Here is a 26,581-nt window from a genome sequence, read left to right as displayed (position 1 = left end):
CAGTCTAAAGTAACGCCCATTGGCTTTAAAGAGAGCAGGAGTATGGGCCAGAGTGGCGGGATGAGTGGTTTGGCAGGAAAAACAGTTATGCGACAGGTAACTAAAGTCAAATGACCAGGGGAACAGATGTGAACTGTCGGTCCTCTGAGCTCAAGCCTGCACGTATAGGTCCAGATGGCCTGAAGCAAGTGAAGAATCACAAAATAAGTGAAAATGTCTGGTTCCTGCCTCAGCTGATGACATTCCACCATTGTGATTTGTTCTTACCCCACCTTAACTTCCAGGCTCAGCAGCTCCCCCACTGAGCACCTTGTGACCCCCGCCCGTCTGCAAGAGAAAACCGCCCTTTGACTGTAATTTTCCATTACCCACCCAAATGCTGGAAAACGGCCCCACCCCATCTCCCTTCGTTGACTCTTCGGACTCAGCCCGCCCGCACCCAGGTGAAATAAACAGCCTTACTGCTCACACAAAGCCTGTTTGGTGGTCTCTTTACACGGACGCACGTGACATGAAATACTGATTAGAACTGGTGGAAAAAGTTTACTGCAACTGCGAGGAAGTTAGATTTTAAAATGCAGAACAAAGACTGAACATACTGACATACCGGTTCTTTGAAGGGATATTTGGAATTCATCGTACATAACATTATTCAGGCTTAAAATAGTTCCCAATCCAGTGGGACGAGTCACTCCATATTCCGTGAAGTCAACCATTCCTATCAAGGAGAGAGTCGGGGCCGCTGCGAGCGCGTGAACCGTGGGCTCCGGGGTGGTGCCCACGCGGTTGCGGGGCGGAACTGACGTTGCCCCGGGTTCGAGTACTCCCTTCCGGAGTTTTGTCCCGGTGTGGCTCCGGTACCCAGACGCTTCACCCCGCCCCCTGCCCTCCACTCGCTCACCCCGGTTCCGGCCGCCGCGGAGCACGCTCCTTAATTGCGGCGCAGTCGCTATGGCGTCACTGCCCTCGCGGCCAATCCAAGGGCTGTGCGCTTGTGACCCTTACGCATTTCCGTCGCCGGGAAGAAGGGGGTGAGTGTGTGGCGCCTGCGCAGTGGTCCTGGCCACCGGCTCGCTGCGAGTGGGGGCTGTTCCCTGCTGCGCGCGAGTCAGACTCGGGTTGGGGTCCCGGCGGCGGTAGCGGCGGCGGCGGTGCGAGCATGTCGTGGCTTTTCGGCATTAACAGAGGCCCCAAGGGTGAAGGCGCGGGGCCGCCGCCGCCTTTGCCGCCCGCGCAGCCCGGGGCCGAGGGCGGCGGGGACCGCGGCATCGGAGACCGTCCGGCGCCCAAGGACAAATGGAGCAACTTCGACCCCACCGGCCTGGAGCGCGCCGCCAAGGCGGCGCGCGAGCTGGAGCACTCGCGTGAGTGCGGCGGAGCGGGGCGGGCGGGACGGTCGGGACGGGCCGGGGAAGCGGGAACCCTGGCCCTTGCTGCTCCTCGCCGCTGTCGGCAGCCACTTCCCGGGCGAGACTGCGCCCCCGGAGCACCCCCGGCCGGAGCCGTCTCGCGTGCCGGGAGGATCGGACTCTTGCCGTCACCCTTTTGCAGCTCTCCAGCTGTCAGGAGCGGGTCAGGTGCGGAAAGCGGTGCGGAGGTGGCGCTCATAGGTTACCGGGGTCAGGGCCTGGGGCTGGCCGTGGTCTTCAGTTACCGCCGAGTGTGTGGGATCCTTCTGCGCTTGCTGCCTCCACGTGGCACAGGCCAAGGCGTGTCCAGATCGGTAGATGGGTTTGTTGGGTGGTTGCTAGCAGTTTCCACATAACAAGGGAAGCGTATCTGAGAGTTACTTGGTTCTAACGAGACTCTAGCAGATTTGTACTTCTTGTTGGAAGACGTTAGCATTTGCACCGCGAAGTCTGTGAAGCCTCGGGTCAGGCCGTGCTGCCCAGCTGGAGTAAATCCCTGACCCAAGGCCCTCAGGGTTTGAGCACTGACTGCACCTTCTCTAAGCTCAGGTCTCTTCCCCCAGCCTTCCTTTGCCCTGTGGCTTTAACGATTTGTAGCACGATGCAGTTCAAATGGCTACGAGTCTGGAACGTAGAAGGTGTTGAATTCACTGAAAGAATACAGTGGTTCTCAACTCTTGTTTAAGCCGGGGTTCTTTCTATTTATTTATTTATTTATTTATTGAGACAGAGGGTCGCCCTGTCGCCCAGGCTGGAGTGCAGTGGTGCGATATCGGCTCCCTGCAACCTCCGCCTCCGATTCTCCTGCCGCAGCCTCTCGAGTAGCTGGGATTACAGCCGCGCAGCACCACGCCCGGCTAATTTTTTTTTGCATCTTTAGTAGAGACGGGTTTCACCATGTTGGCCAGACTGCTCTCCAACTCCTGACCTCGTGATACGGCCGCCTCGGCCTCCCAAAGTGCTGGGATTACAGGCGTCAGACACCGCGCCCAGATAGCAGGGGTTCCTTTTTTTTTTTTTTTTTTTTTAAGATGGAGTGTCGCTCTGTCGCCAGCCTGGAGTGCAGTGGCCCCATCTTGTCTCACTGCAACCTCCGATGCCCTAGTTCAAGCGATTCTCCTGCCTCAGTCTCCCGAGTAGCTGGGATTACAGGCACGTGCCACCACTCCCATTTAATTTTTGTATTTTTAGTAGAGACGGGATTTCACCACATTGCCCAGAATGGTCTCGATCTCCTGACCTCGTGATCCACCCACCTCGTCCTCCTGAAGTGCTGGGATTACAGGCATGAGCCACAGCACCCAGACAGAAGGGATTCCTTTTTTTTTTTTTTTTTTTTTTTTTTTTTTGAGACGAGTCTTGCTCTGTCACCCAGGCTGGAGTGCAGTGATGTGATCTCGGCTCACTGCAAGCTCCGCCTCCTGTGTTCACACCATTCTCCTGCCTCAGCCTCCCGAATAGCTGGGAATACAGGCGCCCGCCACGACGCCTAGCTAATTTTTTATTTTTATTTTTTGTATTTTTAGTAGAGACGGTTTCACCACGTTAGCCAGGATGGTCTCGATCTCCTGACCTCGTGATTAATTTTTTTGTATTTTTAGTAGAGACGGGGTTTCACTGTATTAGCCAGAATGGTCTCCATCTCCTGACCTTGTGATCTGCCTGCCTCGGCCTCCCAAAGTGCTGGGATTACAGCTGTGAGCCACCGCGTGCCACCTTTTTTTTTTTTTTAAGATGATGTCTTGCTCTGTCGCCAGGCTGGAGTGCAATGGCGCCATCTTGTCTCACTGCAAACTGCAACGCCCTGGTTCAAAGAATTCTGCTGCCTTAGCCTCCCAAGTAGCTGGGATTACAGGCACGTGCCACCACGCCCAGCTGATTTTTGTATTTTTAGTAGAGACGTGGCTTCACCACATTGGCCAGGGTGGTCTTGACCTCCTGACCTCGTGATCTACCCACCTAGACCTCCCAAAGTGATGAGATTACTGTCCTGAGCCACCGCGCCCGGCCAGCAGGGGTTCCTTTTTAAAAAGATCATTTAGGGAATCCCTGGTGTGAAGCACCTTTGTGTGAAGGAGATATAAACCGAGTTTCCCAGTTAAGGAGGGATGGCCTGGTGGTACTTGTGGTTCCATCCTGTACCCTTCCCCGGGGTGCTGTGGAACATCCTGAGCAGAGGTCTCTGACCCCGGCTGGATCTCATAACCCCAGAGGGACATTCAGGTTTGGGCCCAGGCTAACATGGATAGTCCGAGCTGGGCCCCACTGACACTGTGTGTTCTGTTTTGAAGAGATGGGGTCTTGCTTTGTCGCCCAGTCTGGCCTTTACCTCCTGGGTAAACGCCATCCAGCTGTCTCAGCCTGCTGAGGAGAGGGGACTGCAGACTTGCTCAGTAATTTTTCTGTGTATGTGTTTTTGAGATGGAGTCTGGCTCTGCCTCCTGGGCTGGAATTCAGTGGCATCATCTCAGCTCACTGCAACCTTTGCCTTTTGGCGTTCAAGCGATTCTCCTGCCTCAGCCTCCCGAGTAGCAGGGATCACAGGTGCCCGCCAGCACACCTGGCTGATTTTTGTGTTTTTTACCAGAGACGGGGTTTCACCATGTTGACCAGGCTGGTCTTGAACTCCTGGCCTCAGGTGATTCACCCCTTTTGGCCTCTCAAAGCGCTGGGATTACAGGCGTGAGCCGCTGCTCATGGTAATTTTAATGATCAGGTGAGGATGGGAATCAAGGGCTGGACTTCAGGGCACCTCGGAGGACAGCGGACGTAGGTGACTGACTTTCTTGCTGCAGGCTTATTTGGAGGGTTCCTTTCTGTCCTAGTTCCTGGAGGTTTTCACCCGCTAACTTCACTTAGAGATTGAAACTTCTCCCACTTCCAGAAGCTAAATCGTAGTTATCAGCCTGCAGCCCCCTGCAGTGGTACAGGCCTGGTTGAGCAGCCTCAGGCCGCCGAGGACCGCCTCCCCATGGTGCAGACCTGTGCCTCTGAGTCGCTCCAGTCCTGGCGGCCCCAGACAGAGCTCCTGACCCGCAGTCCGCTCTGCCCGTGTTGCCTGTGCCTTGGCCTGCCCTCTCTGTGGTGGAGCGGGGCCTGCGGCAGGGTCTCCAGGTGCGCCGTGGGGAGCCCTCCGTCAGTGTTTGTTTCCTGTGGATTGTGTTCCAGGTGTGGGCTCTTTCGTGTTGGTCCCTTCCCTCGTTCCTGGCCTCACTGCTGGCTGGTGAAAGAGGTTTCTCCAGAGTTTACCGCCGCCTTTCCCCGGGCGCTCCCTGCCCTGCCTGTCTGCCTGGTAGCCCCTCTGCAAGTCCGTCCCCTCCGGACGCTCCTGGCTTCCTCCGTGCCCCTTTCCTGGCAGCAGGGTCGCCGAGATTCGGCCGGAGCCGGTTGCTTTGGCCTTGCTGCTCTCCAGGCAAACGGGCGGTTCCTCCTCACAGACTGGCTGCCTCTGTCCCTGGAGGCTACTAGCCCCATGCTGCCTCGTTCCCAGAGTCTTCCCTGACCCCTCCTCCGGCCTGTCCTTGGAAGCCAGAGCAGCACATTGTCCCAGAACTGTCTGTGAGCACCAGCGCTCACCTTGCACTCCACAGAGGGGGTGGCTGGAGGAGACCCTTGTGCCCTGTGGGTGTGAATTCACGTGCTGGGACGCACGTCCCTGGAGGAGACCCTCGTGCCCTGTGGGTGTGAATTCATGCGCTGGGACGCACGTCCCTGGAGGAGACCCTCGTGCCCTGTGGGTGTGAATTCACGCACTGGGACGCACGTCCCTGGAGGAGACCCTCGTGCCCTGTGGGTGTGAATTCACGCACTGGGACGCATGTCCCCGGGGACCCTCGTGCCCTGTGGGTGTGAATTCACACGCTGGGACACACATCCCTGGAGACCCTCTTGCCCTGTGGGTGTGAATTCACGGGCTCGGACGCACGTCCCTGGAGGAGACCCTCGTGCCCTGTGGGTGTGAATTCACGCGCTGGGACACACATCCTCGGGGACCCTCGTGCCCTGTGGGTGTGAATTCACGCGCTGGGACGCGCATCCCTGGAGACCCTCGTGCCCTGTGGGTGTGAATTCACGTGCTGGGACGTACGTTCCTGGAGGAGACCCTCGTGCCCTGTAGGTGTGAATTCACGCACTGGGACGCATGTCCCTGGCACAGGGTCACTCCAAGGTGGTGAATGATTGTTCTCATTCTAATAACCGAGAGGCCACATGGGCACCTGACCTGCTCTTTCCCCTCTTCTCCTCCCTAGAGTCATCGGGGGTGGGAACTGTCAATGAGCCATTTTCAGGGGAGGGAGTGGCCTCAGCTTAATCCAGCCAAAGGTCTCCTCGGGAGGAAATAGGCAGAGCGCCTCACTGTGACACCCACGTTCCTGTCACTGCTCTGCGGCAAGACCCTGGGGGACTGACACACCCTCGGCCCCCTCGGGGTCAGAGTGAGAGTGGTTGAGGGCCCTGGGCCGCTTCAGCCCTTGGATTCCCGAGCTCAGCAGCCATACCCGTTCTTGACCTGGCACTGTCTTCCCTGAGAGGCAGGTCCCGGTCTCATCTGTGCTCTGTTCACTGGGGCCCCCGAGGTTGGCTACCAAGGCGCTTCCTGAAATCTGACGCTGATGCCCATCAGCCCAGTTCGTGCCTAACCACAGGCCCAAGCAGACCCACCCCAAACACCAAAGTGTCGCTGGCTCAGTCTAAATGCAACGAGTGCTCCCCATGGCACTTCCCGCCTGCGTCAGTCACCTCCAGAAATTACACCTGAGCTGAGAACAGACGCTGGGCTCTAGTTAGTGACGTGTTTGCTGCAGTTGACTCTGAAGGCTTAAAAAAGTGAGATGGGCTGCGGGAGGAAGAGAGACGGGAACAACGCACCAACCCAGGAGCATCGGAGGTCCTTGCCTACTTTACGCGTCTTTCTGTGTTAGAATTTTTTTTTTTTTTTTTTTTTTGAGACGGAGTCTTGCTGTCTCCCAGGCTGGAGTGCAGTGGTGCGATCTCGGCTCACTGCAAGCTCCGACTCCCGGACTCACGCCATTCTCCTGCCTCAGCCTCCCGAGCAGCTAGGACTACAGGCACCCGCCGCCACGCCCAGCTAAGTTTTTGTATTTTTAGTGGAGACGGGGTTTCACTGTGTTAGCCAGGATAGTCTCGATCTCCTGACCTTGTGATCCACCCGCCTCAGCCTCCCAAAGTGCTGGGATTACAGGCGTGAGCCACTGCGCCTGGCTAGAATAATTTTTTTTTTTAGAGACGGAGTTGCGCTCTGTCACCCAGGCTGGAGTGCGGTGGTGCGATCTCGGCTCACTGCAAGCTCCGCCTCCCAGGTTCCAGCAATTCTCCAGCCTTGGCCTCCCCAGTAGCTGAGATCACAGGCGTGCACCGCCACACCCAGCTGTTTTTTCTGTTTTTAGTGGAGACGGGATTTCACCATGTTGGCCAGGTTGGAGATTTTATTTTTCTTAAGTCTCACTCTGTCCAGCTGGAGTGCAGCTGTGTGATCTGGGTGACTGTAGCCTCTGCCTCCGGGGTTCACACCATCCTCCCACCTCAACCTGAGTTGCTGGGATTACAGGTGTGAGCCACCGCTTCCCGCTGGGTTTTTGTATTTTTAGTAGAGGTTGGGTTTCACCATGTTGGCCAGGCTTTCGCATCTGCGTGTCCTACACCTGCCACATGCGCCCACAGGTTATGCCAAGGATGCCCTGAATCTGGCGCAGATGCAGGAGCAGACGCTGCAGTTGGAGCAACAGTCCAAGCTGAAGGTGAGTGGGGCCGATGTGGGCGAGGAGGCCGGGGCGCACATGGGGTTCGGGTGTGTTGATTGGTGGGGCTACTACTGGTGGGTAGGGCCAGGGGCGTGTACATGGGCAGCAGTGAGGCCAGGGCCGAGCTTGGGCGCCTCGTTTCACAGAAGGAAACAAGGGAAGGTGAGAGACACTGCCACAGAGCAGCCCAAGAGGGAGGGCCAGTGTTGGTGAGGGCGTCTGGTCGTCCTGAGGGAGGGGGTTGTCTTCACATTCTCACCTCGTTTCTTTTCACTCAGCAGGATTTTTTATTTTATTTTATTTTATTTATTTTGAAACGGAGTCTCACTCTTGCCTAGGCTGGAGTGCAATGGCGCAATTTCGGCTTACTGCAACCTCCGCCTCCCGGGTTCAAGCAATTCATCTGCCTCAGCCTCTGGAGTAGCTGGGATTACAGGCATGTGCCACTACGCCTGGCTAATTTTGTATTTTTAGTAGAGACAGGGTTTCTCCATGTTGGTCAGGCTGGTCTCTAACTCCGGACCTCAGGTGATCCACCCGCCTCAGCCTCTCAAACTGCTGGGATTACAGGCATGAGCCACCATGCCTGGCCTATTTTATTTTATTTTGAGACAGAGTGTTACTCTGTCCCCCAGTCTGGCGTGCAATGGTGTGATCTCGGCTCACTGCAACCTCTACCTCCCGGGTTCAGCCTCCTGCCTCAGCCTTCCGAGCAGCTGGGACTACAGGAGCCTGCCACCACATCTGGCGAATTTTTGTATTTTTAGTAGAGATGGGGTTTCAGCATGTTGTCCAGGTTGGTCTTGAACTCCTGACCTCAGGTGATCCACCCACTTTGGCCTCACAAAGTGCTGGGATTATAGGCGAGAGCCATCGCGCCCTGCCCACTCACCAGGATTCCTAGAATAGGCACGAGCTCTGCCCTCATCACAGTCCAAAAGTGAGCACCTGCCTGGAGCTGCCCAGAAACAGCCTTTGCGGGTGAGGTTGGTGTCCGGCCTCCCTCCCTGGGGGCCTTCGCAGGCTTCTGCTGGTGCTTCTGTGCCTGTGGGTCTGGATTCCTCCAGGGCCTGAGCCTGGGTGCAGATGCGGCTGGAAGCCCGGAGCCTGCTGCACACACTAGTCTGGGCACGGAGTCTCTGCCGTGCCGGAGCCGTGCAGACACAGGAGCGGCTGTCAGGCAGCGCCAGCCCTGAGCAAGTGCCAGCTGGTGAGTGCTGTGCTCTGCAGGAGTATGAGGCCACCGTGGAGCAGCTCAAGATCGAGCAGATCCGGGCGCAGGCCGAGGAGAGGAGGAAGACCCTGAGCGAGGAGACCCGGCAGCACCAGGCTGTAAGAACGCAAGAGGCCGCGAGGGAGGCAGCCCGGCTCGGGGGAACGGCCTGGGGCAGGACTGGGAGCTGGATGCGGCCCCAGGGTGCTCTGGAGTCAGCCATTGGAGCTGCCCTTGGAACAGCCTTGCACAAATGTCTAAGACCTGTAAGGTCCCTCAGTGCTGAGCCAGACGGGAGGTCCCTGCGCCTCCCCACATTTGTGTGAGGCTGATGGCGCATTGGAGTCCCCGGCGCTCTGCCCAGTCGGCCCAGACTGCAGCTCCTGGCTGAGATGTGTCTTTGCCGCCCTCTTCTCCCCCAGAGGGCCCAGTATCAAGACAAGCTGGCCCGGCAGCGCTACGAGGACCAACTGAAGCAGCAGGTGAGCTCAGCCTCCCCTGCAAGGTGCCTGCGTCCCTGAGAACGTAGGCGGCTTTGTGGGACCGGTCAGTGGGTCAGAGGCCACGGGGCAAGAATGCCGGGGTTGCTGATGGTGGGTGCTAGAGCACGGGAAACTACTCGGACAGACACGCACCGGCACACGTGTACAGGCACACATGCAGAGACGTGTGCACACGTTTACACGGAGACACAGGCACCTGCGCACACACACACACACTCCCGGCACACACAGAGGCACACACACCCCTGCACACACAGGGAAACATGGGCCCGCACACACCCCTGTGCGCACACACCCCCACACGGGTATGGACAGACACTCGCAAACACACCCCCACACAACATGGGCACGCACACACACCCCCCTGCACACACGGGCCCACACACACACCCCCACACGGGCACACACACACACACACGGGCACACACGCACCTCCACATGGACATGCACAAACACCACCCTGCACGCGTGGGCACACACACCCCCCATAGGCATGGACACACACACACACCCCTTCACACATAGGCACACATACACAACCCAGGTACACACCCCCTTGCGGAGACGGTCATGCACACAGTCCCACATATGGGCACACGCGCACACCCCCCCAAACAGACACACTTGGGCACTTGTACGCACCCCAGCTCACAGTGTGCCTCATACGGGCACGCACCCGCACACGAGGGCACAGCCCCACCGCACACAAACACCCCCGCACCCATGGGCACACACACGCATATTACTGCACATGAGGGCATGCACACACACTCCCTGCACACCCCGCACGCAGACCCCTTGTGTGGATTCCATAGCAGTGGCTCTCCAGGCATGCCGAGCCTCCTTGTCCCCCACCCGGGCGCCCAGCTCGCAGTGTGGGAGGTTCTGCTTTTGAGGGCTGGTTAGTGGTGGTGGGCGGGTCTCTGGGTCTATGAGAAAAGCTTGGGTGACATCTGTTCTCTGCTCCTTAGGGCTTGTCACCTTCATTCCTGAGCTCACAGGCAGGGTTCACATGTTGCCTGTAGTGGGCATTGTAGCTTTAACGTTTAATTGGCAGAAGACAGAGGCTTCCTTAAGCGCAGCCTGAATCAGGGCAGTGGTGTTGGGAGGTCAGCCCGCAGTGGCCCTTGTCAGGGAAGCCACAGCGGGGGCTGTTTCTGCCGCTGGGGAGTTTGGGCCCCTGAACCCAGCCTCTCAGCGACTGCCGTCCCGGCCGACGTCACCCGTGTCTGTGTCAGGGTGTGGCGTCTGCAGCCCCCAGGTGCCCGGGACGCTTGGAGCCCTGCGGTCCTGGGGCAGGCACAACCTCTGGATTGGTGTTGAGCATTTTTCTGGTTTTAAAGACCTTTCTCTTTTTCTGCGGCTTCTCAGCAACTTCTCAATGAGGAGAATTTACGGAAGCAGGAGGAGTCCGTGCAGAAGCAGGAGGCCATGCGGCGAGGTAGGCTGTCTGCTCTCCTGGCTGGGTCGGAGGTGGCAGGGGCTGCTTGTGGACCTCAGTGCCCGACAGACGCTTACCTGGCGTGTACTCTGAGCCTGAGTTCTGCGGCCCAGCCCCTCATAGCTACCAGTGCAGTGGGCGAGGCCTGCTGGGGCTCCGTGGGGTGGGGCTCCCTCTCGGAAGACACCTCTGTCTTCAAGTGGACGCCAGGGTCTGTGCGGGGAGGGCAGGAGCTGCTTCACTTCATGGGAAGTACATAGGTCTTTTTTTTTTTTTGAGACGGAGTCTCGCTCTGTCACCCAGGCTGGAGTGCAATAGCACGATCTCAGCTCACTGCAACCTCTGCCTCCTGGGTTTAAGCAATTCTCCTGCCTCAGCCTCCCGAGTAGCTGGGATTACAGGCGCCCGCCACCATGCCCAGCTAATTTTTTTGTATCTTCAGTAGAGAGAGGGTTTCTCCGTGTTGGCCAGGCTGATCTTGAACTTCTTGATCTCATTATCCACCTGCCTTGGCGTTCTACAGTGCTGGGATTACAGACGTGAGCCGCTGTGTTCTGCCTAGAACATGGGTCTTTATTGTCCTGGTCTCTAGTGGGGATCCACAGGTATTTGGTGCCATGTGGCATTTGTTGGCGAGTGCTCCAGGCAAACGTCTGTCACCACTTTTCACCGCGCGTGGGCTTGTGGCGAGATGTGTGTGTTTAATATTCAGTAGCCAGGCACATGGCACGTTACGCGTCTCTGAGTTCTGACAGCTGTGTTTCTGTGTGAGGGGGGCTTCCTTCGGAACTCCACATTCTGGTGTTTTGCTTTAAAGGGCTCGTCCTGAGAAGTTGCCTAGGCCTCTGGGTCAGATTTCTGCCCTAATCCATGGGCAGGGCCGGCCTGTGGTGTTGTCCCTGCCGAGGTCTGTGTGTGTCTGTGGCATGGTCCTGTCCGTGGCATGGGCCTGTCCATGTGTGGGCCGTTCCATTTCATGGGCCTGTCTGTGGTGTGGGCCTCTCGGTGGCCTTAGCCTGTCAGCAGCGTGGGCCGGTCTACAGTGTGGGCGGAGGTGGACGTGCTGCACTGCATGGCGCTGAGCTGCCCTGACTCTCTGGGGCAGCCACCGTGGAGCGGGAGATGGAGCTGCGGCACAAGAACGAGTTGCTGCGAGTGGAGGCCGAGGCCCGGGCGCGCACCAAGGCCGAGCGGGAGAATGCAGACATCATCCGCGAGCAGATCCGCCTGAAGGCGGCCGAGCACCGTCAGACCGTCTTGGAGTCCATCAGGTGAGCACTGCCGAGGCCCGGGCCGGCCACAGACGGAGTCCCGCAGGTGTGAGTCGCTGGTCCCAGGGCGCTCTCCAGCTCTTCCAGGCCTGGCCGCCGTAGGCTGACTCCTTGGTGGGGGCACTGCCTCTCTGTCCTGGCAAGGCCGGGCCGCCATGTCAGGGCCTCACCCTCAACCTGCTCTTGCTGCGTGGCACGGATCTTCGTGTCCTTCCTGGTCACACCACTGCTTTCCCCGCAGGACGGCTGGCACCTTGTTTGGGGAAGGATTCCGTGCCTTTGTGACAGACTGGGACAAAGTGACAGCCACGGTAAACATGCTCGTAAAACAGGGCTGGCAGGTGGCTGAGGAGCAGCATGTGTGGGCCTCCTGGAGCCCCAGGTCCTGTCCCTGCCGGGTCTGCATAGCCCTGTAGCTCTCCCAGCACGGAGCAAGCCCACGTTGGATCTGCTGGCCTCGGCTGCTCCTCCCTCCTTGAGCTGGGAGAAAAAAACGCAGTTGCCAGCCTGGGCCACACGGTGAGACCCCATCTCTACGAAGAATAAAGCATTAACTGGGTGTGATGGCGGCGCCTGTGGTCGCGCTACTCGAGAGGCTGAGGTAGGAGGATCACTTAAGCCCAGGAGGTTTGGGCTGCGGTGAGCTGACGTTGCACCACTGCGCTCCATTCTTGGCGACAGAATAAGACCTTGTCTCAAGAAAAAAATGGCCAGGCGGTGGTGGCTCAGGCCTGTAATCCCAGCATTTTTGGAGGCCAAGGTGGACGGATCATGAGGTCCGGGGATTGAGATCATCCTGGCTAACAGAGTGAAACCCTGTCTCTACTGAAAAAAAAAAAAAAAAAAAAAAAAAAAAATTAGCTGGGTCTGGTGGCACGTGCCTGTAATCTCGGGAGGCTGAGGCAGGAGAATCACTTGAACCCGGGTGGTGGAGGTTGCAATGAGTCGAGATCCAGCCACTGTACCCCAGCCTACTCCATCTCAAAAAAAAAAAAAAGTGGCTGGGGGCGGTGACTGACGCCTGTAATACCAGCACTTTGGGAAGCCGAGGCGGGCAGATCACCTGAGGTCAGGAGATCAAGACCAGCATGACCAACATGGTGAAACCCCATCTCTACTAAAAATACAAAAATTAGCAGGCCAAGGTGGTGTGTGCCTGGAATCCTAGCTACTTGGGAAGCTGAAGTAGGATAATTGGTTGGATCCAGGAGGGGGAGGTTGCAGTGAGCTGAAACCACACAATTGCACTCCAGCCTGGGCAACAAGAGGAAAGCTCTGTCTCAAAAAAAAAAAAAAAAAGCCAGGCCCGGTGGCTCACTCGTGTAATCCCAGCACTTTGGGAGGCCAAGATGGGTAGATCACTTGAGGTCAGAAGTTCATAACCAGCCTGGCCAACATGGTGAAGCCCCATCTCTACTAAAAATAGGAGAATTGGCCAGGTGTGTTGCCACACGCCTGTATTAGCTGGCGTGGCGAAGTGAGCCTGTAATCCCAGTCACATGGGAGGCTGAGGCAGGAGAACTGCTTGAACCCGGAAGGCGGAGGTTGCAGTGCGCCAAGATGGCATCATTGCACTCCAGCCTGGCCACAGAACAAAACCCTGTCTCTAAAAACAAAGTCAAGGGTGCGTTAAGCAGCTCCGTCATGTCCTCACGTGACACCATCTCACCAACACGGCAACACCACCTGCGACATTCACCGTCACACTGACCAGGCTACCAGCAGGTGCTGCAGTCACAGCACTGGGCGCCGGCACCACGGCAGAGCAAGTGCCCACTGAGTGCCAGGCACCCACTGTGTGCTGGGTGGGTGGGGGACAGAGGATGCAGCCATGTGCGACGTGGTGCGTCACCATAGCAGGCCGAAGCCTGCGCACGAAAGAGTGAGGCTTTGAATGAGAGAATAATCTGTCAACGTGAAACTCTCAGGGTTTTATTCCGAATAAAGGTTTTTGCAAAATGGAGTTGGGTTCACTTTCTGGGTCTTTTTTTTTTTTTTTTTTTTTTTTTGAGACAGTCTCACTCTCCAGTGCGCTGCTCAAGTGCAGTGGCGCGATCTTGACTCACCGTAAGCTTCACCTCCTGGGTTCACACCATTCTCCTGCCTCAGCCTCCTGAGTAGCTGGGACTACAGCGTCTGTCACCATGCCTGTCTAATTTTTTTTGTATTTTTAGTAGAGACACGGTTTCACCGTGTTAGCCAAGATGGTTTCAATCTCCTGACCTCATGATCTGCCCACCTCGGCCTCCCAAAGTGCTGGGATTACAGGCGTGAGTCACCGTGCTCCGCCACAGCCGGCTAATTTTTTCATGTTTTTAGTAGAGACGAGGTTTTTCCAGGTTGGTTAGGCTGGTCTTGAACTCTCAACCTCTGGTGATACACCAGCCTTGGCCTCCCAAAGTGCTGGAATTACAGACCCGGCCAGCCTAAACGAGTTTTAAAATGAGTTAGAGATTTTGGGTTAGTCTTGTTTTCCAGGAATAAAGTACCATTTTCAGTGGCCAAGAATGTACCAGAGGGTGTGGCCCTGTGACATATCCGGCTGGGTCTGCCCAGGGCCCTGCTCAGCGACCGGGGCTTTGTAGGATTTATGCTGCCAGTTGCAGAGAAAATGGCCCTGAGTGAGGGCGCTATGACTGCCCCACCTGCCTCCTGTAACCACGTGGCTGTGGGATTCGGGGCCGAGAATTCGGGTTCCTGTGGGGCCAGCGCACGGCCCTGTGCTTCTCCCTCGGGCGGAGAGAGGGTGGGGGCAGCCCCGTGCATCTCCCACTCTAGGAGGGAGGGAGGGTGGGGGCTGGTGCGCCAGTGCGGTGTCTCTGCTGCAGGTGGCTGGGCTGACGCTGCTGGCTGTCGGGATCTACTCAGCCAAGAATGCCACGCTTGTCGCCGGTCGCTTCATCGAAGCTCGGCTGGGGAAGCCGTCCCTGGTGAGGGAGACGTCCCGCATCACGGTGCTGGAGGCGCTGCGGCACCCCATCCAGGTAGCGGCGCGGGCCTGGCCCTCCCTGAGTGCAGTTCCTGGCTGAGTCCCTTCTGCCCCACGAGCATAGCCCACGCATACACTCCTGTCCCTTCCCTTTCCCCGGATAATGGGCACCCGCACGCTGCTTCACGGGTGGGTTTTCCTGTCTGGCACTGTACCTTAGGGGTCTGCATCAGTGAGACCCTTCACCTGTCTGCCTTGGTGTCCCCTGCTCAGGGCTCTTGATGGGGCCTGGGAGCACGTTGGGGTTCTTGCAAGATCTGGGACTTGGGTGTGTGGCCGTCTGTCGGGGAAGCTGCTACAGGCCACGGTGTCTGGCGGCCTCCCTGGGGAGCTGCGCCACTCGCCAGCCCCCAAGGTGCCTGCTCTCCACACAGGGGTGGCGGGGTCTCCACAGGTCACTCGGTGGGTGGTTAAGAAAATAAAAGCCAATAAGGAACCGGAAAATGTCCCTAATCCCAGCAATAGCTGCCCGGTCTCCCGGCGGGGCGGGGTTCCAGCTCCAGGCCAGTCCTGGCTGTGCTTCAGGGCAGCTCCGTTTCTGTGTGTTACTGAGTGTGTCTGTGCGTTGGTGGCTGTCCCGTGGCTGTGGCAGGTGACCCAATGGTGCTTCCCCTTCCCCTCTGGCAGGTCAGCCGGCGGCTCCTCAGTCGGCCCCAGGACGCGCTGGAGGGTGTTGTGCTCAGTGTAAGTCGGTGTGCCTGGGACTGGGGAGGCGCAGGGAGGGGACCCCGCAGCTGGGCCGGGCTGTGGCCCTTGCTGGCGCTCGTGGTGGCGCCCAGGAGCTTCTGGCTCCTGAGATGTGACTGCTGGGATCGTGCCGGGGATAGATAGGCTGCCCGTGAGCTGGGCGGCTCTCCGAGGAGCGGAGTCCGCACCCGGGCACTCCCGCAGCCCCTGCCCCCGAGGCTTCTGTGGGTGCAGAGTGTGTCCCCCAAGCCCCCGTCTTCCCCGGCAGCCCAGCCTGGAAGCACGGGTGCGCGACATCGCCATAGCAACAAGGAACACCAAGAAGAACCGGGGCCTGTACGGGAATGTCCTGCTGTACGGGCCACCAGGCACCGGGAAGACGCTGTTTGCCAAGGTGAGAGCGCCTGGCTGCGCAGGTGGGCCAGGGGCCGCTGGGGTCTCACCTGCCTGCAGGTGTCTACGGGGCTCAGCTGCCTGGGGAATGGACCCCCCTTAGGCCTTTGCTCACCCTCATGTAGGCTCAGGGTGCTGGTGTGGGCAGCAGCGCCTCCCATCTTCCAGGCAGGGGACGTCTCCTGTCTGGCAGGCAGTGGCTTCCAGGGAGGGACGCCGGCAGGGGCTCCACACTCCAGGTGGAGTGTGCAGGCTTTGCAGAGGCAGAGAGAACATCTGTTCTGTCTCCCCTCACCCTTCCTGTCCAGAAACTCGCCCTGCACTCAGGCATGGACTACGCCATCATGACAGGCGGGGACGTGGCCCCCATGGGGCGGGAAGGCGTGACCGCCATGCACAAGCTCTTTGACTGGGCCAATACCAGCCGGCGCGGGTGAGACGCCCCCACAGCACGCACCAGGCCCTTTGCTGCGGCCCAGCAGGCTGCGTTCTGGGAAGGGGGTCCAGGTGTCTTTTGGGGACCTTGTCTTTCTGCAGCTCTGTCCTTGTGGCCACGCAGGAGGCCCAGTGGAGGGTCCCTCGGAGGGAAAGTCCCCTGAGTGTGGACCCTGGTGAACACGAGGCCCCCAGCGTGTGGAAGCTGCCAGTGGGATACTTAGGGCAGAAGGGAGGTGGGTGGGTGCAGGGGGAGAGGGGTCTTCACAGCTGCAGGGGAGCCTCCTCCACAGCCGCCCTCCCTCCAACACGCGTGCAGGTGGACGTGGGCACTGGTTCCCTTTTGTAGAACCATTTGAAAGTTAGCTGAAGACAGCATGGCATGCATCCTTCAATAGGCCCCACAGTGACCCCATGCAGGGCACAGTTTGGGCACCGTTGCGGCCTCGGCTGTTCTCGTTGGAACCACGATCCTCACGGCTGGCACCCTCCCCTCTGGCCTTTGACCTTTCACTTTAGAAGACCCTGCCCGTGCGCCAGGGGTGGTGGCTCACGGCTGTAATCGCAGGACTTTCGGAGGCCGAGGCGGGCAGATACGAGGACAGGAGATCGAGACCATCCTGGCCAACAGAGTGAAACCCCGTCTCTACTAAAAATACAAAAAATTAGCCAGGCGTGGTGGTGGGCACCTGTAGTCCCAGCTACTCAGGAGGCTGAGGCAGGAGAATGGCGTGAACCCGGGAGGCAGAGCTGGCAATGAGCCGAGATCGCACCACTGCACTCCAGCCTGGGCGACAGAGCGAGACTCTGTCTCAAAAAAAAAAAAAAAGAAGACCCTGCCCCTTGCGTGGACTCTTGTGCACTGCACTGGGTCGCTGTGTGGGTGAAGCCTGCAGGGCGGAGTCTGTCGCCCCCTGTGTGGTTGGTTTCCCACGGCCTTATGAGGCCGGGTCGTGGTCAGCTGCCCAGAGGCCAGGCTGATCGGCTTCTGTTGAGTCCAGGACTTATGGCTCCTGATGGGGCAGAGCTTGACTCCGTGGGGATCTGCCCACTCGGCCTGTACCCCGTGGGGATCTGCCTGCTTGGACTGCTGCCACCGCGGCCGGACGCTGCTGTGGGCTGCTCCTGGCGTCACTCTCGCCCTGCTTGGCCTCCCTCTCATTCACAGCCTCCTGCTCTTCATGGATGAAGCGGACGCCTTCCTTCAGAAGCGAGGCACTGTGAGTGTCACTAAGCTTCTGTCTGGCCACAGGAGGGTGGTCGGGTGGGTGCGGCTGTCATCCTGGGCCAGGCTGCAGCCCTTAAGCTGGCTTGGAGTGGCGCAATCTTGCCTCACTGCAACCTCTGCCTCCTGGGTTCAAGCTGGTCTCCTGCCTCAGCCCCCTGAGTAGCTGGGATTACAGGTGTTTGCCGTGACACCTAGTTAAGTTTTTTGTATTTTTAGTAGAGATGGAGTTTCACCATGTTGGTCAGGCTGGTCGAGAACTCCTGACCTCAAATGATCTGCCCACCTGGCCTCCCAAAATGCTGGGATTACATGCATGATCCACCACGCCCAGCCATACAATTATTATTTTAATACAGGGTGTCTGTCGCCCAGGCTGGAGTGCAGGGGCGACACAGTTCACTGCAGCCTTGACCTCTCGAGCTCAAGCAGTTCTCCTGCCTCAGCCTCCCGAGAAGCTGGGATTGCAGAGGCACACTAACACGCCCGGCTAATTTTTTTGTAACGTTAGTAGAGATGGAGTTTCCCCACATTGTCCAGGCAGGGCTCAAACTTCTGAACTAAAGAGATTCACCGGCCTTGGCCTGGCACAGTGGCTCACGTGTGTAATCCCAGCACTTTGGGAGGCCAAGGCAGGTGGATGACGAGGTCAGGAGTTCAAGAGCAGCCTGGTCAATATGGTGAAACCCCGTCTATAGTAAAAATACAAAAATTAGCCAGGCATCGTGGGGCACGCCTGTAATCCCAGCTGCTTGGGAAGCTGATGCAGGAGAATCGCTTGAACCCAGGAGGCAGAGGTTGCAGTGAGCTGAGATCGTGCCACTGCACTCCAGTCTGAGAGACAGAACAAGACTTCGTCTCAAAAAAAAAAAAAAGCGAGAGATTTGATCACCTCGACCTTCTGAAGTGCTGGGATTAAAGACGTGAGCCCTCAGTCAGGCTTTGTTTTTAAATATATTTTTTATTTTTTAGCAATTCTCGTGCCTCAGCCTCCCAAGTAGCTTGAGATTACAGGTGTGCCACCACGTGTGGCTAATTTTTGAATTTCTAGTACATGACGGGGTCTCACCATGTTGGCCAGGCTGGTCTCAAACTCCCTACCTCAGGTGATCTGCCCACCTCGGCCTCCCAAAATGCTGGGTTACATGTGTGAGCCACTGCCCCTGGCCCTGGTCAGGCTTTTGAGTTTAGATCCATGAAAGTGTCGCCACGTCCCTGCTCCCTGCAGGAGGGAGGCCTGCGGGACTTTCTGCTGTAGCTGTTTACAAGGCTTTGCTCCTGGTGCCTAAGGCTGGAACCTTCTCTCTGCAGGAGAAGATAAGCGAGGACCTCAGGGCCACACTGAACGCCTTCCTGTACCGCACGGGCCAGCACAGCAACAAGTGAGGGAGCCCCTCGGGTCCTGGGCCCCCGGGCAGGGCTGTGCAGCCATCGCCTTTGGTTCCCACCGAGGGACCTGAGGGTCCCTGGCTCACAGTGCTGGGCAGCTGCCGTGGCCTCAGTGTGCCCACCTCGGATGTCCCCCAGGAACGGCCCAGCTCGGGACAGCGCGGGGTGTCACTGAGGAACATGCGGGGGCCTCCTGGGCAGAGCTGGGGTCAGTCCTGTCGTCACAGCCCTGTGTGCCACCGCCCCAGCTTGCAGGTCCCCGTGCCCCTAGGTTTCTGCGGTCCTGTGCCTGCAAGGGAGGTGGTCTGATTGCTGCCGCCCAGAGATCTCCAGTAGGGTGACCGGCCCTATGTCCAGGCTCCCTCATCCCTCCCAAATCCCTTAATTTTGAGTTTTATTAGTCTCCTGGGCTCCTCCAGCCCCAGTCACATGTCACACGGAGGATCAAGTCCTGCCGGTTGGCCGTGGCTGACTCTTCAGGCACGTTGGGCTCGCTGGCTCAGCTGCTGCCGGTTGATGCTCCCTGGAGCCCTGACTCAGGTCCTTCCCAGAGAAGCAAGGCTGGGGCCCTACTGAGCCTCCGCTGAACCCGGGCCCCTGAGGTCCTGCTCCTGGCTTGCATGGCCGTAATCTTGACATGGACTCTGGGTCCCGCATCCCTGCTCCGAGCACAGTGCGGCTCAGGTAGCAGGAGGGAGTGGTGTTCCCCGCGCTGCCTATCAGGCTGGGTGAGGGTCAGCGGGGAAGTGGCACACAGGGCGAGAACAGAGGCCCAGGAAGCCGGGCGGGGGGACAGCTGGGCGTGGTGGGGCAGGCAGGCAGGTGACCAGGGTTGTGGCCGCGTTCTCCCCGTGTTTCCTGTGCTCACAAGCTGCCGCTTTAGTTTCTCCCAAAAAGTCTCCCTGAGGGGGCTGAGGAGCCCCCGTTGCCCTCGGGGCAGCTCAGCCGGCAGCCCCAGCGTTTCCTTCCCCATCCCTGTCCTACAGATTCATGCTGGTCCTGGCCAGCAATCTGCCTGAGCAGTTCGACTGCGCCATCAACAGCCGCGTCGACGTGATGGTCCACTTCGACCTGCCGCAGCAGGAGGAGCGGGAGCGCCTGGTGAGAATGTATTTTGACAACTACGTTCTTAAGCCGGCCACAGAGGGAAAACGGTGAGTGTCCCGCCCCACCCGGCCCCCAATCCAGGCTCCATATGGCGTGGGTGTGGGCCCGGCTGCCTGCCTTCCAGCCTCCACCTCATGGTGTGGGATCCGCGGCCTCGGCCGGCCCACTTGGGACCTCCTTCCGCAGGCGCCTGAAGCTGGCCCAGTTTGACTTCGGGAGGAAGTGCTCGGAGGTCGCTCGGCTGACGGAGGGCATGTCGGGACGGGAGATCGCTCAGCTGGCCGTGTCCTGGCAGGTGAGTCAGGCTTCGGCGCGTCCATCCAGACGGGACCCCAGCTGCTGTGGAGATGCTCGGTTGCGCCAGGCCTATCCCAGCACCGGTGTCACACGGGAGCTTCTGTTAAGGGGTTTTCTGTGCACAGACATGACACAGGGCCTCCTGCCCCAGTCGGGCCACTCCACACGGCATCGCACACCCGCTCATGCCCTCAGGAGGGTGGGGCCACGTCGGTGGCTGACAGTCACATGGGGCTCTCTGGAAGCCAGTCCAGCATCCCAGGTGCCCGAGCTCTTCCGCGCGTGTTGGGAGGTTTCTGACTCCCATCTTGGTCAACAGGCACCTCCTAGTGCGAATGGTCGTCAGGACAGGCCCCGTGTGAGTTGGGTGGTGGGGGTGGAGGGACGTTGTGTTTCCTGGACCAGGTCCCTTGGCTTGGTCCTGCTTGACGGGCTCAGACACACGGTGGGAGTGGCCTCTGATTGTCCCACAGCCAGTTGTTCCTCGGAGGCACCCCTCCTGCTCCTCCGCGGATACTCCAGGGCCGAGGAACCGAGACTCACAGGAGTGTGGGCACGGCCATACAGAGAGTTCTGATGAGGTTGGGCGCAGTGGCTCACGCCTGCAATCCCAGCACTTTGGGAGGCTGAGGCAGGCGGATCACGGGGTCAGATTGAGACCATCCTGGCCAATATGGCAAAACCCCGTCTCTACTAAAAATACAAAAGTTAGCTGAGCTTGGTGGTGCATGCCTGTAATCCCAGCCACTCAGGAGGCTGAGGCAGAAGAATTGCTTGACCCAGGGAGTTGGAGGTTGCAATGAGCCAAGATCACACCACCGCACTCCAGCCTGGCCGAAGATTGAGACTCCATCTCAAAATAAAAGAAAGCTTTAGTCTTTGGGGGTTGCTGGAAAAGCAAAACCAGGTCTGTGGGGTAGAAGGCGCCCTCGCCGCACACAGGTATCGCCGCCTCTGGGGTCCGCAGGGTCTGTGTGACAACCTGGTTCCTCAATCTAGCAGTGCTTTTGAATGAATGTGTGACAGCTTACTGAAGTAGCCAAGTACCTTGATTTGAATGCTGGAGCTGAGGTATGTAGGGAGCTGTACTAGTCAGTACAGGCTGGGTTATGCCGCTGTGACAAAGAGCCCCAGATCTCAAACCCCGTCCTTGTGGGTCAGCTGAGGTCTCTGTTCCAGGCAATCTCTACTTGGAACCAGGTCTGTTTCCACAACTAAGAAAGCAGAGGCCGGGTATGGTGGTGGCTGATGCTTGTATTCCCAGCATTTGGGGAGGCCAAGTCAGTCAGATTATTTGAAGCCAGCGGTTCAGGACCAGCCTGGAAAGCAAGGCGAGACCCCATCTCTACAAAAAATGAAAAAATTGGCCGGATCTAGTGGCACATGCCTGTAATGCCAGCTGCTTGGGAGGCTGAGGTGGGACGATCACTTGAGTCCAGGAGGTCCAGTCTGCAGTGAGCTGTGATTGTGCCACTGCACTCCAGCCTGGGTTACAGAGCGAGACCCTGTCTTAAAAACTAAGAATAATTTGGAATGAGCCCGGTGGCTCACTCCTGTAATCCCAGCATGTTGAGAGGCCAAGGAGAGAGGATCACTTGAGGTCAGGAGTTCAAGACCAGCCTGGCCAACATGATGAACCCCCACCTCTACTAAAAATACGAAAATTAGCTGGGCGTGGTGGTGGGCGCCTGTAATCCCAGCTACTCCAGAGGCTGAGGCAGAATTGCTTGAACCCACGAGGCAGAGGATGTGGTGAGCTGAGATAAGGCCACTGCACTCCAGCCTGAGGTACAGAGTGAGACTCTGTCTCAAAAATAATAATAATAATGATAATAATAATTTGGGCTGGGCACAGTGGCTCATGCCTGTAATCCCAGCACTTTGGGAGGCCAAGGTGTTGGATCACCTGAGTTCAGGAGTTCGAGGCCAGCCTGGCCAGTGTGGCGAAACCCCACCTCTACTAAAAATACAAAAATTAATCGTGTGGCGCCGGGTGTGGTGGCTTATTCCTGTAATCCCAGCACTTTGGGAGGCCAAGGCGGGTAGATGACAGGGTCAGGAGTTCAAGACCAGCCTGGCTAACATGGTGAAATCTCATCTCTATTAAAAATACAAAAATTATCTGGGCACAGTGGCAGGCACCTGTAATCCCAGCTACTCAGGAGGCTGAGGCCAGAGAATTGCTTGAACTCAGAGGGTGGAGGTTGCAGTGAGCCGAGATTGCACCACTGCACTCCAACCTGGGTGACAGAGTGAGACTCCATCTCAAAAAAAAAAAAAAGGCCGGGCACCATGGCTCACTCCTGTAATCCCAGCACTTTGGGAGGCCGAGGTGGGCAGATCACAAGGTCAAGAGTTTGAGACCAGCCTGGCCAACATGGTGAAACCCCATCTGTACTAAAAAATACAAAAATTAGCCGGGCGTGGTGGCGGGCACCTGTAGTCCCAGCTACTCGGGAGGCTGAGGCAGGAGAATCGCTTGAACCCGGGAGGTGGAGGTTGCGGTGAGCTAAGATCACGTCACAGCACTTCAGTCTGGGTGACAGGGCAAAACTGTCTCAAAATATAAATGATAACAATAATAATTTGGCTGGGCACGGTGGCTCTTATATGTAGCATTTTCTACGTATAAGATTATGTCACCTGGGAACGGGTGATTTTACCTCTCCCTTTTCAGTTTGGATGACTTTTCTTTTTCTCCTGTCTCTGGCCAGAGCTTCCAGCGATGTGTGGAATAGAAGTGGTAAGAATTCTTGCTTGGTTCCTTCTCAGAGGAAGCTTTCAGTTTTTCACCACTGAGTATGTCAGCTGTGGACTTGTGATCGCTGGCCTTCTTTGTGTTTAGGGCATGTCCTTCAATTCCTGGTTTGTTAATTTTTTTCTTTCTTTTCTTTTTTTTGGGGGAGGACCAGTCTCGCTTTTGCCGCCCAGGCTGGAGTGCAGTAGAGACAGGGTTTCACCATGTTGGCCAGGCTGGTCTCGAACTCCTGACGTCAGGTGACCTGCCTACCTCGGCCTCCCAAAGTGCTGGGATTACAGGTGTGAGCCACCACAACCGACCAGTTGAATTTTTTTTTTTTTTTTTATCATAAAAGTGTGTTGAATTTTGTCAAATGCTTTTCCTGCATCAGATGAGAGGGCCATGTGATTTCCTTCCTCCACTCTGCCACTATTGATTGATTTTCATATGTTGAACTATCCTTGTGTTCCAGGAATGAATCCTGCTTGGTTAGGGTGTAGAGTCCTTTAACTATACTGCTGAATTCGTTTTGCTGGCATTTTGTTGAGGACTTTCCCAGGGATGCTCATCAGGGATGTTGACCTGCGGTTTTTCTTGTGGTGTCTTTGTCTGGCTTTGATATGAGGGTAATGCTGACCTCTTTATAGCTTGAAGATTTTAGGTTCCCAGAAAAATTGCAAGGATAGCACAGAGAGCTCCCGGGCCCGGGGCCTTGCCACATGGTGAACATCATGTGTCACTGTTGGCCCCACCCGCTACTGGGTCTTGCCCCAGAATCCCACCCAGGAGGCCACATGACATTTAGCTGTCACTTCTGGTGGGCTCCTGCCAGGTCCCCGTGCTTCCCGCAGGGCTGGCCCCGTGAGCATCTGCTCAGCCCCTTTCCTCCGCTGGGCCCTGGGTGAGGTGCAGCCACTCGGGTGGACCCTGAGGGTCCCTGCACCTGTTTGCCCTCTCTTGGGTGGGCTCAAGACCAAAAATGATGTTGAGCACTCCCAGGCCCCTGATGCATAGTCGTGGTGCGGCTCTGGTCAGTGTCTCCTGCGCTCTCGGGCCCCTGACCCACAGTGGTGGTCCAGCTCCAGTCAGTGTCTCCCCACACAGTGGCTTGGCGAGGGGTGGGCGCTGGCAGAGGGGACAGGCACCATGGGGTCATCCCCATGGCAGGTTCCGTCGTGGCGACGGTGTTGTGGGAGGACGGTGTGCTGCTGCCCCTGCACCCCGTGAGATGAATCCTGCTTCTGGGAGGCACAGCCGGGATGGGGCGAGGGACCCACTCAGCTGTCCGGGAAGGGTCCCCTGCCCTGTGCTTCCTCCAGGCGTCCTGGTGCGCTCCTGAGCACGGCGCCCAGTGGGGGTCCCCACACCCTCACCCTGACCCACAGGTGCCTCCCCTTGGGGACTCCATGCCCTTTGCTGACATTGGGATGGAGAGTGACCTGTCTGTGGCAGAAGGGCTGGACCTGAGGCTGCCTGAAGCTACACCGAGGGCCACAGCCCCAGCAGCTCCAGCCTCCATGTGCTAGATGCCAAGCCCTGTGCCCAGGAGGACAGGGAAATGGAGGCAGAGGTGGCCTTGATGTCCCAAGGTGGGCAGTGGCTGCCTCTGCCCTGGAGGCCTGTGAGGGTCAGGGTCTGAGGGTCTGAGGTGCGTTGTGACCCGGAGGCGCTGCCTGTCCACGGCTGAGACTTGCAGAGGGTCTGCAATTCCCACCTGCTTCTCGGAAGCTGCCCTGGGTCGGCCCTCAGTGAGGCTCCGCCTTGGGCTTTTTATTATTAGAAAGTCATTGAGCAACAGCAGTGCTGAGGACGCAGGCAGGGCTGTGGGCACTGCAGGGGCCGTCCCCGGTGTCCACACATGTGCTGGGCTCTGCCGAAGTGCGGGAAGCCTGTGTTTCACCCTCAGGCCATGCTGGAGCCCCTGGTTTGGCCCCTCCCCACCTCGGGGCCCTGGTGTGCATTTGGGGTGGGGGGTTCCCATGGCGGCCTCCGTCAGCTCCCTCTCTCCCCACTAGGCCACGGCGTATGCCTCCAAGGACAGGATCCTCACTGAGCCCATGATGGACGCCTGTGTGCAAGATGCTGTCCGGCAGTACCGACAGAAGATGCGCTGGCTGAAGGCAGAGGGGCCTGGGCGCGGGGTTGAGCGCCCCCTATCCCGAGTCCAAGGCGAGGCCGGCACCTCATGGAGCCTGGCAGCGGACCCCTCCTGCCCCTGCACGTTTAGGATATGCTCCTCGGTGGGGACTGGGCTGTACTTGGGGCCTCTGCACCAGGATGTCTTGTGGTGGGGGTCAGCCGTTCTGCCCCCCAGGACACCCCCTGTTGTAGGCACTGGCTAGGAAGGGGCAGGCCTCGTTCCCGCCCCTCGAGACACTCTTGGGAGATGCATTTTCCCTCGCTCAGAGGCGGAGGGTGAGGCTTTGCACCCCAGCCCCTGCCCAGGCCACTGGGAGGGTGGGTGCTGGCTGAGCCCCTGGGGCAGAAGGAGTGGGGCAGGCGGGGTCTTTGTCCTCGGCTCCCACAGCAGAGCCAGGTGAGGGGGGCCTGCCAGGACTAGACAGAGGTGGGGCAGCCTGAACCCTGCTTCCAGCCATTGCCAGAGGGCAGGGAACCTGGCAGGGGTGTCTGAGGCCACACTGTCAGCTGGCCGGTCCAAGCCTGTGGTTGGAGCTGGTGTCTGTTTATCTAATAAAGTCCCACAGGTGCCTCACCGCCGTGTCTCTCTATTGCCTGACGCTATTCGGGGTTTCAGGGGCACCCTAGCGTCCTCCTGGGGTCAAAGGTGACATAAGAGGCAGAGGCTGGAGCTTTCTGGAGAATCTACTGATCACAAAGTGGTGCGCTTCACATCAGCCTCACGCCACGGCTGGGTTGGGATCTGAATGCTACCCAGGACCAGCCGCCTGCGCCCCACCAGCCTCTCCCTCGTGAAGGACGGGCACCCCAAGAAGAACGAGGCTGCAGAGTGATGTGGGGGCCAGCGGTGACCTCATGACCACACTGTGCTCAAGTGTAAGAGGGCACGCTTCTGCCCAGGCATCGTCCATGGAAGACACTTAGCCAGCCACTGCAGCGTCGGTCCTGGGATGCCCTGGGGCTGGGTGACTGGGGGCCACAGGCCACACTGGGAGACCACAGTCCTGGCGGGCCATGCAGCTCCCTGTCCCCAGAGGTCTGCTCAGATGCAGAGAGCTCAGGAACCACACTCGCTGCCTGAATTCTGGGAGCAGAGCGTGGTACCCACTGCCTGGCTGGGGCCTACTCTGGGACTCCAGCCCCTGTCCCCGTTGGCCCGGGCTTCCGGAGGCAGCTGCGTCCCTGTCTTGGCTCAAGGTCAGGCTGGAGGCCAGGCTGTCCACCTGCATCTGGAACCTGCACAGTCACTCCTCCAGGTCCTCACTGCTGGAGGACTCTCTCAGACAGGAAACCTTTGCTTTGGGGGCAGGGCGGGGTGCAGGGGTCGGGGGAATCACAGCAGCGAAACGGCACAGTGTGATGGCGCAGAGCCTCATATTGGTCGATGAAACAATGCTTTCTGAACTTTGTGTCCTTAGGAAGGGTGTAGGCTGTTGGTTGAAGTAGGAAACAGAAGAGGAGGCTGGGCACGCAACGGGCTCATCGGAGAGCAGACCCCTCGGCCTGGGCACGCAACGGGCTCATCGGAGAGCAGACCCCTCGGCCTGGGCACGCAACGGGCCCATCGGAGAGCAGACCCCT

At 58.2% G+C, this 26,581-nt stretch overlaps 1 protein-coding gene across 1 annotated transcript; it reads left to right on the top strand.

Moving 5' to 3' along the window:
- Positions 1-531: 531 nt before the first annotated feature.
- ATAD3B (ATPase family AAA domain containing 3B) lies at positions 532-25,574 on the top strand. The gene is given in 17 exon segments (XM_054445094.2): positions 532-1,364; positions 7,092-7,168; positions 8,402-8,503; positions 8,807-8,866; positions 10,259-10,328; positions 11,434-11,599; positions 11,841-11,910; positions 14,428-14,583; positions 15,216-15,272; positions 15,544-15,669; positions 15,977-16,101; positions 17,272-17,323; positions 18,640-18,710; positions 19,704-19,871; positions 20,011-20,119; positions 24,877-25,130; positions 25,132-25,574. Coding segments are annotated over 17 exon segments (1,929 nt in total). The 5' UTR covers positions 532-1,159; the 3' UTR covers positions 25,193-25,574.
- Positions 25,575-26,581: the final 1,007 nt, after the last annotated feature.

This window comes from Pongo pygmaeus, chromosome 1 (genome assembly GCF_028885625.2).
Source record: "Pongo pygmaeus isolate AG05252 chromosome 1, NHGRI_mPonPyg2-v2.0_pri, whole genome shotgun sequence".
Classification (NCBI taxonomy): domain Eukaryota; kingdom Metazoa; phylum Chordata; class Mammalia; order Primates; family Hominidae; genus Pongo; species Pongo pygmaeus.
The sequence above is the reverse complement of the archived record's forward strand: the minus strand, read 5'-3'. Positions and strand labels throughout refer to the sequence as shown.